This window comes from Amblyomma mixtum, chromosome 2 (genome assembly GCF_055824585.1).
Source record: "Amblyomma mixtum isolate Tamu chromosome 2, ASM5582458v1, whole genome shotgun sequence".
In the NCBI taxonomy this organism is placed as follows: Eukaryota; Metazoa; Arthropoda; class Arachnida; order Ixodida; family Ixodidae; genus Amblyomma; species Amblyomma mixtum.
The window spans coordinates 227,842,173-227,860,843 of record NC_143013.1 but is presented as its reverse complement, the minus strand read 5'-3'; the positions used below and the strand labels follow the sequence as shown (position 1 = coordinate 227,860,843).

Here is an 18,671-nt window from a genome sequence, read left to right as displayed (position 1 = left end):
CAGCACCGGTGGTACGAAATGCTTTTGCCAGCTGGAGCGTGCACGCGTATGGAATGTCTGTTGCGTTTATGTCGCCTCACTCGCATTATTCCTGATAGCCTTTGCTGAAAGCCTTCCACAATCCGGGTGCAGTAGCCAGTCATGAGGGGCGTGGCGTTGACAGCATTAGAGTAAGCAGTCATGGAATGCGGGTCACGGCGTTAACAGTAGTGAGATGCCCCGATGCAATAAGAAGCCATTGGTCGGGGTAGTGGCTAGAGGGATTGGTGTGCACGGACACCGACGACACGACGTAGCAGAACAACACGCAGTTATCACTGTAAAACCCTTCTGTTAGCAATGCATTACCCACTCCAGATGCATGACTGCACTCAGGTATACGCAAAGAGGAATTACAACCCTAACCTTCCTTTGTCTACGTCGCATTTGTACTATGCTGCAGGTGTATAGTGAAGTTTTACCGAACTGCTAGGAGCTTTTTGTTCATGCGTTACACATTTTAGATCAATGGGCCTGGAGCTTAATACCGAGCCACTACAAAACTGAAACGTATGCGCATTGCACTGAACCATACTTGGAGCTGTACTTTGAGCTGGAGATAGGACAAGCGAAAACACTAACACTGTTTTTCAAACGTTCAACTTCATTTTTCCATGCCATCACGCTTCCGGCGATAAACAGGTGACCATGTTCAAGCTGAATAATGTATTTATTATTATGCAGTACCGTATCGAGCTGCCGATGCATGGATATCTATTGAGGGAAGTTCTTCTGTTCGGCAGCAACCAGATGAATCGAAATATCTGAATAAGTGCGTAATTTATGAGCCATACAACAAAGGGATCACTTACGCGAAAGACGAAGCACAGAGAAGACGCACTCTACTAATACTGGTATTAACAGTGTCCGAAAACATCTACTTGAACTAGCGCTAGTGTAATTGACTGATATTACAGGGACTTTGACATGGGTATAAGCTTAAGTCATGAGATGTTCTATGGTGATAACGAGAGTGGGAAGCTGACGGAAACTCTCTGCAAGCAAATTTAAAATAGGGCAGCGAACAGTAAAAATAAAAATTGACGGCAGAACGTTGAGGCACACAATGTAAATATAATGAAGGGCATACGCACTAGCCGCTATTTGGAATAAAGACAAAGGTGAGGAGTTGCAAAAGACGTGTTTAGCCCTGCGAGAGGGTGATGGCCAGTTTGAACGGAATAGCAATTAGAGGCACCAGACATTCGCATGGACAGAAGACGCCACGGAATTGGCACGTGTGGGTTACCCGCGTCGAGAGTGTGGTAGGAAATGATGCTGTCCTGTAGTAGCCTGATTCTAGTTGAAACGATGAGCCTGAGACAAAAAGCATCCGTAGTTCTCAGCATGCAGCGAAATTAGAATGGAACTTGCAGGTTCAATCCGAGACCTGTACGCCAATCTCATTGGAAGGGGCAAATTGTATTCGACAGCTGTGCGTCCGCAAAAGCTGTGCGTACGCTACGGCGCACCTTACGCGCAGTGCCACCCGTCCTGGCAACGACAGTTTTAGTTGGGAGTGGCTAGCGTAGCGCCCGGGAAGCGTAGGATACAGTGGCGCCATCTAGCGACAACAAGTCAAAGCTCCCGAACTGTGTGCTGAGGAAACTTTTTCCTCTTTTATTAATGATAGTGGTGGTTGCATTCGAACGCTTTGTTTCTTTTTAAATGTAAATCAATTAAATCAAATGAAAATATAAATTTTAGCGCAAAGTTGGAGAAGTACTTTACCGGAGGTCGTTGCTATGACGACAGTGTACGCCGTAGATAGGCTTAACATCAAGAAATTCTTGGATTTATCTAAAAAACGGTGACTATTTGTCACAAATATCGTTACGGAGGGGTGGGAATGCACAAAATAAAAGTGAATACAACCGTTTAGAGCGAGCTATCGCATCGAAAAATGCAGCGGCGATGCAGGATTTGGTCCGAAGCGGGCATGCAGGGCGCTGCCATGTTGCCAACGTTAACCACGCAAGCCACGCAAGCAACGCAACGCAAAGTCCGCTGGCTTGCGTACGTACGCAAGACGCACGGATCGCGCTTGCGTTCTGCGCATGCGCACTACGGTCCCCGCAAGCTCCTTGCGTACGCTAAGCCCTTGCGGACGCACAGCTAAAACTGTCTAATACGGCTCCTTTCCCAACTCGCCTCGTCCAGCTTAGGAAAGCACACGAGTCGGCTGGCGTCGTAGGTGTGGAAGGTGAGCAGCAGGAGGGTGGCCCGTAGCCTGTCCGGGTTCACCACCGCGGTTCCCAGCGGGTTCAGCATCGTCGACTCTTCGGCCTGCGGGTCTTCGGCGTAGGCCCAGAGGCTGAGTTCCATCGAGCCAGAGCGCAGTGCTCCGCGGTAGTCGTACGCCGTCACGTTCGCCCACGCGAGTGGCGAGGCGTATAAGTCCTGCGAAGAAGCATGCGACACATGCGGATTCCTGACAAGGCCTGAACATCTGTATCTGTCTACAACTGACGCTAAAACATTCCATGGCTACAACTGGTGACCCCTCCATCAATGGTGACCACTCGCCAATCACTCAAACGAGCTACCCTTGAGGTAGACACCTAAACTACCATGGGGTGGAGTAAAGGCGTAACCGTAACGCTTAGAAGGCTGAACTTTAATCTTAATTCATGATATGCGTCACAAAAAGCGCTGCAGAAAAAAAAGGAACCCAAGAGTAAATAAATGAAAGGGTAACATTCATGCACTTTTAAGTGTTTCAACCTGGCTGGGTGCTGAAAAACTGTGACGGAGTGAAGCTGCCAAAAAAAGCAAGAAACGATTGACTTAAAGACAGTTGGATACACGCTAGTCTCTGAAACACATTGCCGTCGCTTTTGATTAAAATGCCGTTTTCCATGCCTTTCGAAACCATGAGATGCTTTAATTAAAAAACCGCGAAATTAATTGATAGAAAATTCCAGTTGCTGAACCTGTCGCATGGATCTCTTACGGTTAAAACGAAGTGTAAACTCACCGTCAAAAGTAAATGGAAGGCGACTTTGTGCAAAAATTTTAATTTCTATACATCTAAAGCATAATGGTCCTGGTTTGTAGGTGCACAGTGCAATTCGCACAATTACAATTAGGCTGCACATATGCATTCAAGGATGCATGAATTTGGGGGGGGGGGCGGCCATGATTAAATGTTTTCCTTAATAATGCCTTCCATTTACTTCTGACGGCACCTGTAGAGCGCAAACTGATGACACACACAGTAGGACGACGAATGAGACGAGCACATCGAACATTGTTCGTCCTGCTATGTGTGTTTCAGTTTGCTCCGTTCACTTCATGAGTCTTCACAACCGACCAGCCCACCAAAACATTCAAACGCTATATCTTTTGGACGAGTAGTAAAGAAAAAAAAAAGGAGATAAATAGCAACAGAAATTTCAATCACCGGCTCAAAGCTGTCGGAAGCATTTTCACGCAACTAGGGCATTCGAGTTCAAGGGTTAGATGGCGTAGCATAAATTACTGCCAAGTATAACTCTACATCGCAGGCAGCAGGATGTGTAAGCAACCACGGCGAAGCCACCGTGTTCGCGAAGTATGGACAGACAGCCCATACCGGTGCGAGTCTCCTGCGACCTCGCTGCTGGCCCTTGGTGCCTCTGTTGACCTCGTACATGACGAGGCAGAGGCGCGCGGCGCTGGGCACGTCCTGTACGGGCAGCGCAAACTCCAGGTCCTGGTCCCAGGAACAGATTCCATCATTTGCGGCGCACTCGGCTGTTCGACGCGTCTCGCACAGCAACTCGGTGCCGTGGTACAGGCCAGCCTCCACAGCCAGCTGCGCACCAAACGAGGGATGATTGGGTGGCAGTCTTCGCGCACTGAAGCCATTCCAGACGATAAGTTTCATCAGAAAAGGCAACTTTAGCAAGTGTTCTTGGAAGGCTTCTTATATTAAATATGCTGGTTACTGCAAATATCGAATATGTCCTGTCGTGTTAAATTGAGGTAAGGCGGAGACTTGGGCAAGTTGGTACATCATATATAAGTAAAACAGCGCTAGAGTTGCTAGTAGCACCTTGTGCTGAGTTGTTCTTCCTTTGTCCCGTGTCTAGCGCTGTTTTACTTATATATGTGCTAAATTGAGTTGAGGGGGTGTTGCTATATTTAGGCCTCAAGGGCTACAGCAGGTTTTTCGCCAATAAGGCTTCACCCCGTGTATTGACAGTGTTTGTCGCGGCATGTAGGATGATGTAATTTACTAGTTATTTGTAAGCCACGAGGTTCTCTGCAAGACAATTTCCCGAAGGCTATCTAGATAGCTCGGAGGGACGTTTTACACCTTCTAATATCCGTCGAAGACACCCAACTATTATACACATGGTAACGTCGACAGCTAATGTATTTTTTTTAGTCCTCATTTGAGTGGTGACAGAGGGCTGCTAGATCATAGAAGTATACACAAATTGTCCGACCTTTTTTAATTACAATGTGCTGTTACGCTGCAGCGGTTGCCGGCGGCTTTACTTTACGCAGGGCTAACTCCACGTGTTGTTTACAACAATCGTTTATAAGAATCGTTTATACGTTTATACGTTTATACGAACTCGTTTATACGAACAAAGTAAGAAGGACACATTTTACCTCTCCTATCATGCTGTTCCAGCCAGAGTCAACTATCTTATCCCATAGCTCGAGTATATCAGCACTTACTTGAAGTTAACTGATTTTGGCTTGCACCGGCATAATGCAATGGGTCCAGTAATATGAAAACTTCGTCCGACTCAAAGTCGAGAAACAAGTGATGCACTTTCCTCCCGTTATAGTTGCAAGCAGTGTATGGTTAACTCAGCGCGTGCCCTGTACCTTGGCCCCGGGCTCGGCGTTGATGGCGGAGGCCGAGACGACCGTGATGCGAAAGGGGTCAGTGATGGTCCACGCCGACACGCACTGTTCTTTCTTCAGGCCAGGTCGCGGACATTCGTCGACCGGACAGGTAGGTTCTATCTGGGCGTACACGATGTCATGGTCGGCTGCGAGGCAAGAGGGCCAGTGAAAAGAGATAAAGTAACCAGCTTTGTCTTTCTTGCAGGAACGTGATCATTCTGCTACGCTGTGCGTGCTGCTGCATAGTGCTCGTCAGTTCGCTAGAAAAATAGACTTAAGGTCCTGAATTTTGTACGGTATCTTTTTTTTCTTTTCTTTAACTCTTCCACTGTGATTTTCAGCGGCGGCTTGTGACGTTAGGGCTGGTTGAAGGGAAGCAATGGCGGCTGTTATCAAAGCCAGGCATGGTCCGATCAAAGACAGGCCACAGGGGAAGAAGGCAAAAGGAAACAAAGCACGACACAGTTTTTAAAAAATGAGCTATTCATCCTAGCCATAAAGTCCAAGGGCCAAAGCCGATTAGCTTCCCCGCCCGCTCTGCCACGTCCACCAGCCAATGCGACCTATTAGCAGCGGGTCAGGTCGGCCATTTTTGTCCAAGAGGTTGCGTAGCGGTTCAGACTGGGTGTGATGGTAGGAATGGCATAGAATATGTGATAACGGTGGGGCAATAATCCCAGAATAGGACGGCTTGTGGGCGAAAGGGCAACCTAGCGTGGCTGGCAGTCGCAGCTGCAGTATCTTTATATTCTTTTTAAGCGAAACCTGTTTCTAGACCATTATGTTTTCAGTGGAGCATTTCTCCATCCGGTTTAGTCGCATAGAATGTGATGTAACACGTGACCCGCCACGTGTTGCCGTATCCTGATTAATGACACGTGCAGAATGACGTCAGGTGGCACGTGACTCGACGTGTACACCAAATTTCTCGGGCAAATCATTGTTTCCAGCCAGTCTAAATCTAAACCTTGTCGGCCTGCACTCTGAGCTCTGTTATTTTAGCTAGGCTGGAGAATATATGTGCAGAGCGAGAACGCGTCGTTACCAAACGCCGAGACCGATGGCCGTGTAGTCCCGAAGTGCGTACCTAAAAAACTGCTGCCAAACGGTAGCCTCGCAACAACAGGTAGAAGATAGAAGCATTCCCGTATACAACATGGTTTCGTTGACTGTTGGCTTCCTTCATAAGCCTGTCATAATGAGCCCCCTATTTCACTTCCCTTGTCTGCTAAATAGCTTAACGAGGGCCTCGGTACTGGCAGTGATGGCACCATCGGCAGCATAAGAAGGTTCTCGTACAGCTCCACCATCCCAGTTCGATCACGTCCCACGTGATACTCGCAGTAATACAGGACGTACAACGTCAGCCGCTACGGAAGAGGTTGACGCTAGTGAAAGCTGTTAAGGTTAGCTCATACGCAGAGTAAATACCCACGAATGTAGAAAATTGGGCAGCCGCCGCCGTCCCATAATTGGTAGATCGCCGGACACGAAATTCGGAGATTGTGGGTTCGGATACCCCTTGGTTTCAGTAACTGTTGGCTTCTGTCATGTGTGTGTCATAACGAGCCATTCAATTCCCTTACGTTGTTTGCTCAGGAAGGCATAAAGGTTAGTAGTGACGTGAGAATTAACGCGAGCTCTTTCAACAGCAATAAAAATTATATATGCCCTCCCTATATATGCATCGCCATCAAACCGGGAAAAATTTCATGTGTTCACTTACTCTGAATGTCGCTGATGGGCACAGTCAAAAACTGCGGTGGACTGCCTTCTGAGACCTTGTCTTGAACGTACTGGAAAAGGAACAGAGTTATCTGTAGTGAACAATTTGATACCGAGAGTTATAGTGGAGATTGTGCTCAAAACCTCTTCTTTCCGTGCCGGTGTACTGAAAGGAGTAAATAGAGCATCGAAAGATCGGTTTACACGAAGGTAGTAAAGACAAGAATCAAATTACTAAAATTTTGTGGCAAAAATACATAAAATGCTTTTCATTGCAAGGTATATTGACATACAGCACTGAAAAATCCTTGCGAAGGTTACCAAAAACGAAACCAGAAAGGACATGACTTTTTGCACACGTGTTAGCCTTGTGCTATCAAATATGTGCCTGGTCGGAAGGATATCTGTCACGGTTCTGTGTATTTTTCTGTTTTTCGGTGTCGCTGGCGCCTTTATAAGCATGGCTTACTGAATAACCATTCTATTTTTAGTCAGCGCTGTGTATCGTCCTTTCTTGTCCTCTGGCCTTGTGCCGTTGCGCTGTTTCACAAGAAATCGGAACCATAAGCAAATGCTACGCAATGAAGAACATTATGTATCCCCCAATTCGAAGAAAAGTTGTGAATGAAGTCTTCGTCAAGCCAACGAAAGCGCAAAAATTTATAGAAGCAGAAAATGTGAGCCAACAGGGAACGAGCTATATTAATTAATTATTGCAACTCACTTATTCATTATCTAATTAATCATTTCACTCATTCATTTAAACACGAGTCATGTTAATGTGAGCTTTTGAAGAAAAACTGTTCAAGGATGCGCGAAAAAAACGCCTCGTGATCCAATGTGGCAACGGTGGGAAGAGATCACTGCGACGTGCAATGGTGCGAGGCATGTTAGTTAACGCTTGTTAATTCCCGGGAGTACGACGAAATCTAAATGCATTATGCAGTGGTCTTGACACCCGTGCAGAGACTTGAGGCGGCAGTAAATCTAGCCTTATGTTATCTTGAATGAATTTTTAGGCAGAATTAGAGGGATAAACTTTATGCCACTCCATAAAGCGAATGTTCCAGAAACGCAAAAAAAAAGACTAGAAGCCATCACCCTGCGTGGAACGGCCCATAGAACCTCAAGTCGCCCGCAGACATCAAGGCGCTCTGACTGCGTTCGCCGACAGCAAGTTCCTGTAGCACCTATGGGACACCTGCGGTTCGCATGTGAACCAACGCATCCAGCTGCAAGTTCTTCTGGTGTGGGTGTCTGGCCATGAAAATATTGAGAAGAGAACAAAGCGTCCATGCCCTAGCTCGCATCCTGAACCCTCCACCTCGATCGTTATTATCATCTAATTTCATCGGTAGCCTCCTCTTTCATCCTGGAACATGGCGGAGCTAAACCCTAGCGCCTTGAGTGCTACAAACAGCGGTGTGACCACAAATACGGCGTAATTTCGAGCAAAATCAAGGTGATCAGGTCACGCTGAATACAGCGCAGGCAGAGGTGAGATTGATGTGAGCTGCAAGCAGTTAAGAGTGTTTGTCTATGTCAGTGAGCGCGCGCACATATACAGCTTCATGCACGTGAGGCAAAAGCAGGAAAAGAGTCGAGCCCTCCCCCAGAGTCTCCTCTTGCCACATCCGATGTGTGACTAGCATGAACAACGAGACCATGGCATCATCGCAGTCAAGGTAAAAGCCGTTACGAAAAGAGAAATGCCAGCGGAGCACGCTTACGACGTGCATGCTTCTCTGCAAGAGCTACGAGGAAGGTTGGCCCTGGCGTACCGAGAGGACGCGCCGTTTCCTGCCTCTCTCTCTCCCTTTCTACCACCTAACGGGTGTGAGACACTTCCGATGTAGCGGCAAAAACCTATCGAGCCTTCGTTGAGGCAGTGCGTGAATTTGCAACTCTACTTGTGCAAGTGTAACACTTACGGGCTACGAAAGCCGCCCCTGGCGCTTGGTCCTCTCTTTCCAATGCCAGCAGCAGAAGTCGAGAATAACTTTATCGTTGCTGCCGACCGGCTATTGCTTTGAAAGAACTATACGCAGATCGGATTCCTTGACCACGAACAACCTGTCTCAGCTCTGATGTAAAGACAGCTTGTTTAAACAGAGACAAGGCAAGCCAGCGCGCACAGTAGCCCACTGAGTGAAAAAGAACTTCGCAACGTTCTTTCGAAAGAAGACGCTTCGACGATTTTAACTACTGAATACGTAAGTAGATTGCGCTTTCTCGTTTCGAAAGCTCGGAGGGGGTAGTAAAATGCGGCGATATGGCACATGAAACACGCTCAGGAAGTGAGTACGTAAGCGCAACAGCCGTCTTTGCGAAATCATAACCCAAGTGATCGTTATGCACGGAAAAGCACAGAGGCCGCCTCAAGGTGCTCTCAAATGTCGTGAATCTAAGTCACTTACAAGGGTAGACGTTCGGGCTAGTTGGTGGACCATGATTCCTTAAAACAGCGCGAAAGATAAGGACATAGAAAGAAAAGACACACACAGTGCTGACTTGCAACTCTGGAGTTGCAAGTTAGCGCTGTGTGTCTCTTTTCTTTCTGTGTCCTGGTCTTTTGCGCTGTTTTAAGGAACTATGTGACTTGTACACTACTACGAAACGGCCTCGTACGGTGGTGCATCCCTCCACTTCTGCCCCTTCTAGTTATCAAGAAAACCAAGTGAGACTAGAGGTGGAAAAATGTCGGCGGATTAGAGCGCAAAATAGTCCGCCGGAATTCAGGGGCTCTTGGCTAAAGAAGTCTGCTCTAGCATTTGCCTCCTGTACAATCGCGAAGACGCAGTTTTATCTACACAACGAAAGACACGCCGTGATTGTCAGACGACGCATAAACGTTGTGCTTTTCGTGGTTCGTGGATAAATATTAACGCAAATAATTATTCCTGGTGCATCACGAACATTTACGATTGCTCGTCACTTGACCTTCCAACTCTTAAACCTGAGCTCGGCAATTGGCACGGCCATTTTTTTTTGCTGTGCTTTAAGTTTAAATCCCTTCGATGAGTGGGTATTGAGTCAAACCACAATCGAGCCAAGTATCATTTTTGAATCGAAACTATAGGTGCATAAAAGAGACGTTTGAGGCAGAGGCGATTTTGTGCATTACGTCACTGAAAGCAAACCCCTGAAAGGCAATATCCCCGCCCGCCACATTCATTCATCATTGAGATCCAAGCGGTCGGACTGTGCTCACCTTGTACTGAAGCAGGGGCAGTTCCTCAAGCAGGTACTCCTCCCTGCCGCACACCTTGAGCACAAGGTTCTTAGCAGTATGACAGATGAAGTGCCCCTTTGTGCTGGCAGTCAGCTTGACCTGCTGAAGTAGCTGCTGAGGCGTGGCGCTCACTGACGTGCTAATCACAAAAGTTTCCTGCAGAGAGAGAGAAGACCAGGCAGAATTCTAGTTCTTTCACGGCGAATCAGTAGTACTGCCATCATGAAAATACATGACGGGACCAGACGTTTCGGCTGCGACTTTTGCCCGCACGTCTGGCCTTGACCGCCTCGCATGCTTCCTGTTGTCGTTGTGGCCGACGTGCAATTGCTGCAACGGCTGCAGAAGACTTGTGAAAATATACGAAACTTGTATATGTATACCAACTTCTGATATACTCCGATTAGATCTTCCTAGTTGTTTTTATAAATAAATTAATACATACGAAATAATCCCTAGCATAACCCAGTTGTCTGCAGTAACTCTAATGAGATAAGCATGCGGAATAGTTCTTACTCAAGGTAGCAAACATGGAGGTGAAAGTTTGGTTTAGTTTTACGGGAATTAACGTCCCAAAGCGACTCAGGCTTTGAGGCTCGAGGGACACACTAGCGGAGGGCTCCAGATAATTTTGACCACGTGATGTTCACTGACATCGCAGAGCACACGGGCCTCTAGCATTTTACCTCCAGAGAAATTCGACCGCTGCAGCCGGGATTGATCTCGCGTCTTTCGGTCAGCAGTCAAGCACCCTAACTACTGATCCACTGCGGCGGCTTAGATGAAAACCCATAGTAAAGATCAGGTTCTTCTTCTTCTTCTTTGCACCACAGGTGCACCGCCAGAGACGGTTGGTAACTCGAACTGAAGCTCTTCGCACCAGGGGTGCCACGTCAGAGACGCTCTTGTCATCAGTTGACACGCAGGGATAAAAAAAGGCAATAACTGAGGTTTATGTACAGATATTTACAGCGTACAGAAGTTTAGACACTCGAGACAAATTAACGGCACAAGGACAAACAACAAAAAGGTGGATCTGGCTAATACTAGGGGAGGCCCCTACTCGGCGTTGCCGAAGATGCGTTGCATCTGACCTTAGCGCAGAACCCCGCTTCCAGCTCCGGCGCCCGGTTTTAAAGCCCTAAAGGCCCGGCCCACATTTCGTAGCTTCCAATCATATTGTGCTCTCAACATTATTGGTTCTTCAAGAGCCTGGCCAGCCCTCCAGCTGCCGTAAAGTAGAGCACTGTCTCCACCACAAAATAAAAACAAACACAAATAGACATCCGTGCCAGCACGTGTGCGAATCAGTACCGCGGGTGGGGGGACACCCGTATACCTGCCGGCGCGTTCGTGAGCGGCCGCGTTCCAAGAAAAGAGACGCTTCGCTTTGAGCGCCCCCAGCTGCGTTCCGATGGCCCCGCTTACACTACCGATACCTTACACGCCCTTCCCAAGATTCTACAAAGGGCTCAAATGCCACTTTTAGAATGACAGCAATGGAGGGATCGGTGTCGGTAACGAAACCACCCTGTGGGTGACATACCGCAGCTACACAAGCACTGGCATCAAACAAACCAAAAGCAAGAAATGTACATGGGCACCAACACAAAATTACGCAAATTGCACACTCAAATACACGCGGTGACACGCTTGCTGTGCGCCGTAAAACGGAGTCCAAGTTGACAGGCTACTCAGTTCACTTGCATGCACACCCGCGTCCTGCTCGCGAACGAGCACACACACATACACAGACGCTCGCAAGTGGAGCGTTAAGTAGCACTCGCACGACGTCCGTAAGTGGCCACGTGAGCCTCCTTAGTCGCACCGAGCGTCCCTGTGTGCGTTCGAGCCACCACGCGTCTCAACACTAAGAACGCCTAAACAGTAACTCACTCATTAGGCTGGTGCCACAACGGGGCGAGAGCTCAAAAGCTGGTACCCTCCAGGATCAAAAACGTCCCGGTCCTTGATGGGTCCAAACCCCTGACTACACGACGCACCTGAGGGCCCGCTCTCTCTGGCGCGCTGGTACGAACCGCGTGCTGCGTAAGGAGCATAGCTCTTCCCCCGTCTAACCATACCAATGCAGCCGGTCTCGCTACACTTGATTTGGCGACCTGCAGCACGGAACGTAATGTTCCACGAACCGACTTTCAACATGAAAGCTGAGCACCTGCGTCCTGGCACTTCGCCTCGCTTAGAGCCATTTGCCCCGTTCCTGCTCGGGCAAACACTGACGTTGCCGTTCTCTGCTGGATAGGCATTTGCCGGCTTCGTGGCATTGTCTAACTCCGAGGCTCCATGAGGTCCCTCGCGGTCACTTGACCCGAGCTTGCCTTGCGGCAAGTCGCCACTCATTTCCGGGTCCTCAAACGACCTGGCAGGACACACACCGGGTGCGTTCGACAACTGCGCGGCGCTCTGCCCGGTCGGCCCAGCAGGTCCACCTCCGCTCTCTGCCTCGGATGTAGAGCTGTTGTCACCAGGAACGCTACGGGGCACTTCATGCCCTGTGGCCGACACAGTGTGTGTTTGCAGCAACGCCAGATTTTCACCGGTTACTAGCTCCGTGTCGGAGGTCACAATTTTAGTCATAGAGCCTGCAGGAATTCCACCGCTGTCCTCTTTGCTATCGGACACCTTGGTCTCGATTGGCCCTTGATCATGAGAATTTGGCTGCTCTTGTTCTTTGCTAGCCGCCCGCGGTGGCGGAAAAGCTGTAATATTTCCGCGTCTTTCAGGAATCTTGTTTTCACTTCCTGAACCTTTTGCGGCCTTTCCTAAGAAAGATGCGTTCCCGCATACCGGCTGATTGCTTTCAGCGTCCTCACTGCTTTTTCCCTGACCTGTGCATGACAAGCATAATCCTTTGTCTTCCAGCACAGGCGGCCTCACCTTTTGGGACTCAGAGCAGTTCTCACTGGCTAGTTCACTAGCTTTCCTAGACTCCTTTAGCTCAGCGAGCTCCAGCGCTAGCTGCTGGCGCTTTGCTTCTAATACCTCCAAGACGCATTTAACATCCTGAGGTTTTTCCTCGCACAGCGGCGCCTTTCCTCTATTCACTTTCGCAAGTTCAGCCTGAAAGTACGCTAAGCGCGCCTTTGCTAATTCCACTTGGTACCTCACATCGAGTGAGGGCCGGCTTGGATAATTCTCCATACCGCCTTCCGTACTCCTCAACTGTCCTAACGGCTCGAACACATGCACAGGGACGTGAGCAATGCGACCAAGGAAACTCACGGTTTCGATGCGTCGATCCGCATTGCCAGCTCCTTGGCGTCGCAGTCCACCGCCACTTTCACCGGACGCTGCGATGAGCTGTCGCACGCCGCTGGTCCTGTGCCAGCACGTGTGCGAATCAGTACCGCGGGTGGGGGGACACCCGTATACCTGCCGGCGCGTTCGTGAGCGGCCGCGTTCCAAGAAAAGAGACGCTTCGCTTTGAGCGCCCCCAGCTGCGTTCCGATGGCCCCGCTTACACTACCGATACCTTACACCCATATTTTCTCTAAAAATTGTTTGCAACTTTTTACTTCATTGGCCCCGAGAATATTGGAGCACCTGCATGGTAAATAGAACACAGCAATATGTGGTTGCTTTCAGCATTAGGCAAGCTTTATTTATGAGCCAATAGACCCTTAAAGGGGCTCTGAAACATCTTCCGAGGAGAGCACAGCAGCTTGTTCAATCATTGCATTGAGCTGTCATGAACACCTGAGCCAAATAATACACTTTTACACGCAGCAGAGAACCCAGAATAACGCGCGAACGTTGGAGAGCGCTTCCCGGCGACCTTTTCATGCTCGCACCCTCCTCAGTCGCTCGCATCTGCGAACACAAGTTGACAGATGGCTACTGGTTAGATTCTTTCTGACGTCAGGCAGCTACCACGGCCGCGGGCAATAAGCCGCGTAGTCCTGGCGCATCAGGAAGCTCCGCCCCCGAAGGTGGAGCCTTGGCAATATTGCTTGGCAATATTCGTGAAGCGGCTTACTTTAGCAACCCAGTAATACCGCAACTTTATGAAGCCCCTTTAAAGCAACGGAATAGATTACAAGAGAGGGCAACCACAGTAGTGGGTGTCAGAGAGTCAAGTGGGTGAATGAGATTACGCAATTTGAGCGGATAAGCTGGCCGAAGCTTGCGTAGGACATCTATAGTTGGATATATGCGGATGAGGACTTTATAGTGCAGTCGTCGTAATTAGGATGATGAGGATAATGTTGACGAATTGCCTTTAACATTATTTCCTTCAACTGCCAGTTCACTTCTTCACTCAACCGTCTGCAAATTTTTAAAGCTATATTACACCTACGAAGGAAACTTCCTCTTAGTACTATAAGGGTGATCCCTGAATGTCTTCTTCCAATTCAGTTAATAACTCTAAGCAGTGCCCTACTATGTGTAGCTTCCTGTCAGGAGTGACTTCACGAGAGCGTTGTTTTGTGACTCCACTGCGGGATGCTTGTCAAACCCTAAGCAGTGCCCTACCATCTATAGCTTCCTGTCAGGACTGCTTTCACGAGAGTGTTTTGTGACTCCACTACGGGATGCTTGTCAGAGCCAGGCGATCCCTCACCCCTCCCTCCAGCCGGATGTGGGCGTCGAAGACGCTGTCCTCGGTCACCCTGTCGGCCATGTGGCGGGGCGGGAACTGCGCCGCGCTGCGGTCCACCCGTGGCGGGTACCGGTACTTGACCTGCTCCAGGGGCGGCCACTCGGCGCGCTGGTCGGCGATGTCGATGCAGAAGGCGCGCATCTTGCGCCTGAACTCGTTGACTTCGTCGCTTTGTAGGGCCTCGAAGCTGTTCAAACCTGCACGTGGAAAAAGGATGCACTCATGCCACTCTGTGGCTTTGAGAGGCGCCGTATTGAAGGGCTCCGGTTTTATGGCGACCACATTTCGGTTCTTTAATGAGCACCGATTGAAAAGTGGGTACATGGGCCATTTTGGAGTTAGCTTCCATCTAAACACGGCCACCATGGCCAGCACAGGACCCGCCAGCCCATGTTCAACACCCTAACGGTGTATCGACTAAGACGGCGGAGCAGGTACGGAAGTTATATGGATGGTTCATATTTACGTTCGCTAAGGGTGAGCGATTTTCGTTAAGCGTGACCGATTTTAAGGACATCTCGAATCAGCAGTCACTAAAAACCACCTTTAGAATGGCACACAGGGTACAACAATGTGGCGCTAATTTTTGCGCACACCATACCATTAAAAATGCACTCCTATACAATCAGATTTCTCCCTTATTAAGCGGCACTACATGGCTACAGTAGGCATATGCCCAAAATTGCTGGATATAATGGGTAGCAAATGTGACAGGAGTGGTTAACCGAGCTTGCTAACACGCAAGTTTCTCTAAATTTCTGGAGTAAAGTGCGCTCCTTTGGTGCTTCATCAGTGCAGTCGGTGGCGTGTTGAGCCAGGAACGATGTCGAATAACAGCGACGTGAAAAATATGATCACCTTCTCCACAATTTTCCGCACGTCACTAGTGTCTCCGATATAACAGCCGAAAGGAAAGGTTGACAGGAGAGCGACACTGTATATTTGCTAGACCAAATAATTGGAGACAGTTTAGTCAAAATATGATTACGTTTTTAAATACTGACCTGACTGCTCATGAAGTATACAGTTCGAACAGCTTTTAATGCAAATCTCTGATTGCATGAATCTTTACTAGGCCACATATTTAGAACGCCTGTGATGACACATGAATATACCAAAAGCTAACTAGAACACATCGAATTTGAGACATCTGCCATAAACAGGTATGAAGTAATCAATCTTTTCTGAACTGACGGCAGCGGCCCTTGGGTGGCTCGCACACGATCAGGTGAAGTATACAAGGGGCGCAACGAATTCTTCGGTATTCAGACAAGTCTGGAGACTGATTTCTGATTAACTCTTAGAAGGGCAACAGTGGGGGGTACTGAAGTGTCGAGTTTGTCCAAAGCATTTCTTGAATATTTTGGTTTGAGCACTTTGCAGATATGGTCCGCGCGTGCAAAGTTTTCCTCTTGATGAAAGGGAGTGCACGGTTGTCTTAGGCCTACAACGGTGCGTGGGTAGGTCTAGCGTTCGTGGCTTGGTGCGGTATCGTTACGACTAGGTCCCGGCACCTTTAAGTTCTGGATAGTGATGTTCGCTGTTGCTCTCACCATGTAGCGTCTCCGGAGTGCCAGCACCGCAGCGGAAGATTACATGTACCCCTTTGCCTAAAGTAATCGAACAACGCGCTTTCGCTTATCACCGGTACAACGGAGCCTTTACGGCAACCCTAAGGACCGAAGTGTGTCAGAACCTAAGGACAGGGGTTCACCTTGCTATACCCAGATTCAGAGCTTAAGGGAAGCCATAAGTGCTTCGCTACCCGTCCGAGATGCTTCGTGGGCTTCTTACAGAAAAAAGCACGTACCTTTGCCGATGAGCAGTCCTATCTGGGCGTTGACAGCACGGTCGTCCTTGTCGGCGCGTCGGTCGACAAGCTTGAGCAGCGCCTGAAACGGCCGGACATCGCACAGCCGCCGCGCCTCGTCCGTGAACTCCTCCCGCTCCGAGGTCCGCTCACTGACGCAGGTGAACACGTACGCTTCGCGATCGCGCATAGCCCGGTACAGCGGCAGTTGGCGGGCCTCGCGCCATGTAGACTGCGCCGAGCGAGAGGCGAAAAAAAGGCACAGGATTATAACGGGTCATGTTGGGAAAGTGGCGCTTGCTAGTGATGCGAAGCTTTCGTTTAGAACATGCGAGCGATAAAGGATCCAGGTGACCACCTCACAAAGACCTTGAGTAAGCATTTATCTACACCTACCACTGAACACCGGCAGCTCACACGAAGGGGCGCCCATGGGCGTCGCTACCCCGCCCCTGTCCCCGCCATCCCCACTCCTCTTGGGTAGCTGAAGATATATATAGTCGAAGGCAAGCCTTCATCGTCGGTTTGGCGAACGCTGTAACCTAGGTCAGTGCTACTTCACGTGTTCTCTTGCCACTGAAGCTATTGCTCATGTCATGTTGTTGTGCGAACAAAAATCTTTGTGCACAACAAGGCAATTCATAAATAATAGGACAGCAGCTCCAAGTGAGCGTATGGATGGCAGATTGTGTGGTGGGATTCCTGGACATGGCATCCTGCACAGGCAGAAAGCTTACTCGCTTGAAACAATAGCAAACAACAGACTAGGCACGGCTGCCAAGTTGTTCGTTTCGAGTGTTTAGAAACAGTTAATTTGCTCCCCCCCCCCCCTTTTATTCCGTGTTAAAACGTCAACCGCTATGCACAGAGTAGCATTTCCTTCAGCAATTATCACAAAGTCCCGCTTATAGGAGGTAAAGAAAAGGTACTAAGTAGATAATAACACTGACGACGTTAGCACCGCTGAAACATTTGAGTGAAATCATGTGCTTTCCAGATTTAACTTTTGGCTATCCAAGTACTGCAATATAAACGTCACTGATTTATACGTTCTTCAAGATTCATTTCAATATTTAGTCTACATCTTACCCATCTTTTCTTTTTCTTATTCTTCAAGACTGTGTTGATACCCATGCATTTCTTTCTTCTTAGCATGAGTTCCCGTCATAGAGGCACCATTTTACTCACGAAATCAATTGAAATCCTCGGTTGCCGCTAAATATCGCACATGCCGCTTACGCCCATGTCATATGCTTGAACTAATGAACTCTGCTCTTCAACAAAAACTCAATATAGTTTATTAAACATACCTATCGTGATAGGAAGGAACTCACGAACCTTTGTTGCGCAGCTTCGTGAGCGCATAATATCCTAGCTTAAAATTTGTGCTTTAATGTAAATTGCAAAGAAAACTGTAACTGGTGGCATGAAGTTCCGTTGCAGCAGGCTAATCGCTTCTCCTTTCGTAGTCAACAAAAAAAAAATAATTTGCCTTGCGTTAACACCATGGTCCATCTTGCCTTCGGCCGTCTAGATGTCATGCTCCTAGGAACTGCCTCTATTGCTTGGTGGAAGTTTAAATGGTCATTTCTTCTTAAACGTCAACTCCGGCGATTTGGAAGGAAAATGCCATTCGTTCGCGGAATAGTCGACCAGCTGCTAGCCCTTTTATCACTCGTTTGTTTGCCGTATTTTGACGCCTTTCATGATTCTTGAAAGCCGCTCAGGCATTTTTCATCATTGACTACAAGTGATGTTATTTTCGCTTGAATTGTTGCGGTTTGCTTTAGGAATGCTTTTGATGAGCACAGGACTCTCTGTATATCGCTTTTGTATTTTTATGCACGCGTCAACAGTATTTCACCACAGGTTACCTACATATGTGTTCATACCACGCTGTTCCGCCACCACTATCGTTCATTATGATTTTAGCTTTCGCCCTGTAGCGAAGCTAATAAATATATATTCTACAAACTGGGCATATTAGTTTGAAACACGGTTAATTTTATGACTTGATAGATCTATGAAATTAGTTCAGCTCGTTTCGACGCTGAATGTGAAGAAAACTTTCACTTACTGTGGTCTCGCATTCATTCATTCATTCATTCATTCATTCATTCATTCATTCATTCATTCATTCATTCATTCATTCATTCATTCATTACCTCTTCCTTTATTTCTTTTGGCTGCTCTTTTTCTGCTGACACACGTATAGTGCATAATGGTTTAATATAAATGTGCACATAAGAGCAGCGGCTTCGGCCGCTTATCTGGTTTTTGAGCAGCGTCCGCTCCGGCGGACGCAGTTGTTGCTGCGACGCGCGTCTTTTCTTTCCTTTTTCTCTTTCCTCTGATCTTTCAACTCTCTTCTATCTGCACGTGGCAGCGGTGGTGGCTCG

At 48.3% G+C, this 18,671-nt stretch overlaps 1 protein-coding gene across 1 annotated transcript in view; it reads right to left on the bottom strand.

The window, feature by feature from the left end:
• Positions 1–18,671, bottom strand: part of Pi3K92E (phosphatidylinositol 3-kinase 92E) — a 53,649-nt gene that overhangs the window by 24,337 nt on the left and 10,641 nt on the right. The window contains exons 3-9 of the mRNA XM_089573263.1: positions 16,273–16,504; positions 14,424–14,659; positions 9,821–9,997; positions 6,611–6,680; positions 4,864–5,030; positions 3,614–3,835; positions 2,191–2,439 (exon numbers count right to left, since the gene is read on the bottom strand). Of these exons, the coding sequence (XP_089429389.1) occupies positions 2,191–2,439; positions 3,614–3,835; positions 4,864–5,030; positions 6,611–6,680; positions 9,821–9,997; positions 14,424–14,659; positions 16,273–16,504 (1,353 nt within the window). The remainder of the gene's footprint in view (positions 1–2,190; positions 2,440–3,613; positions 3,836–4,863; positions 5,031–6,610; positions 6,681–9,820; positions 9,998–14,423; positions 14,660–16,272; positions 16,505–18,671) is intronic.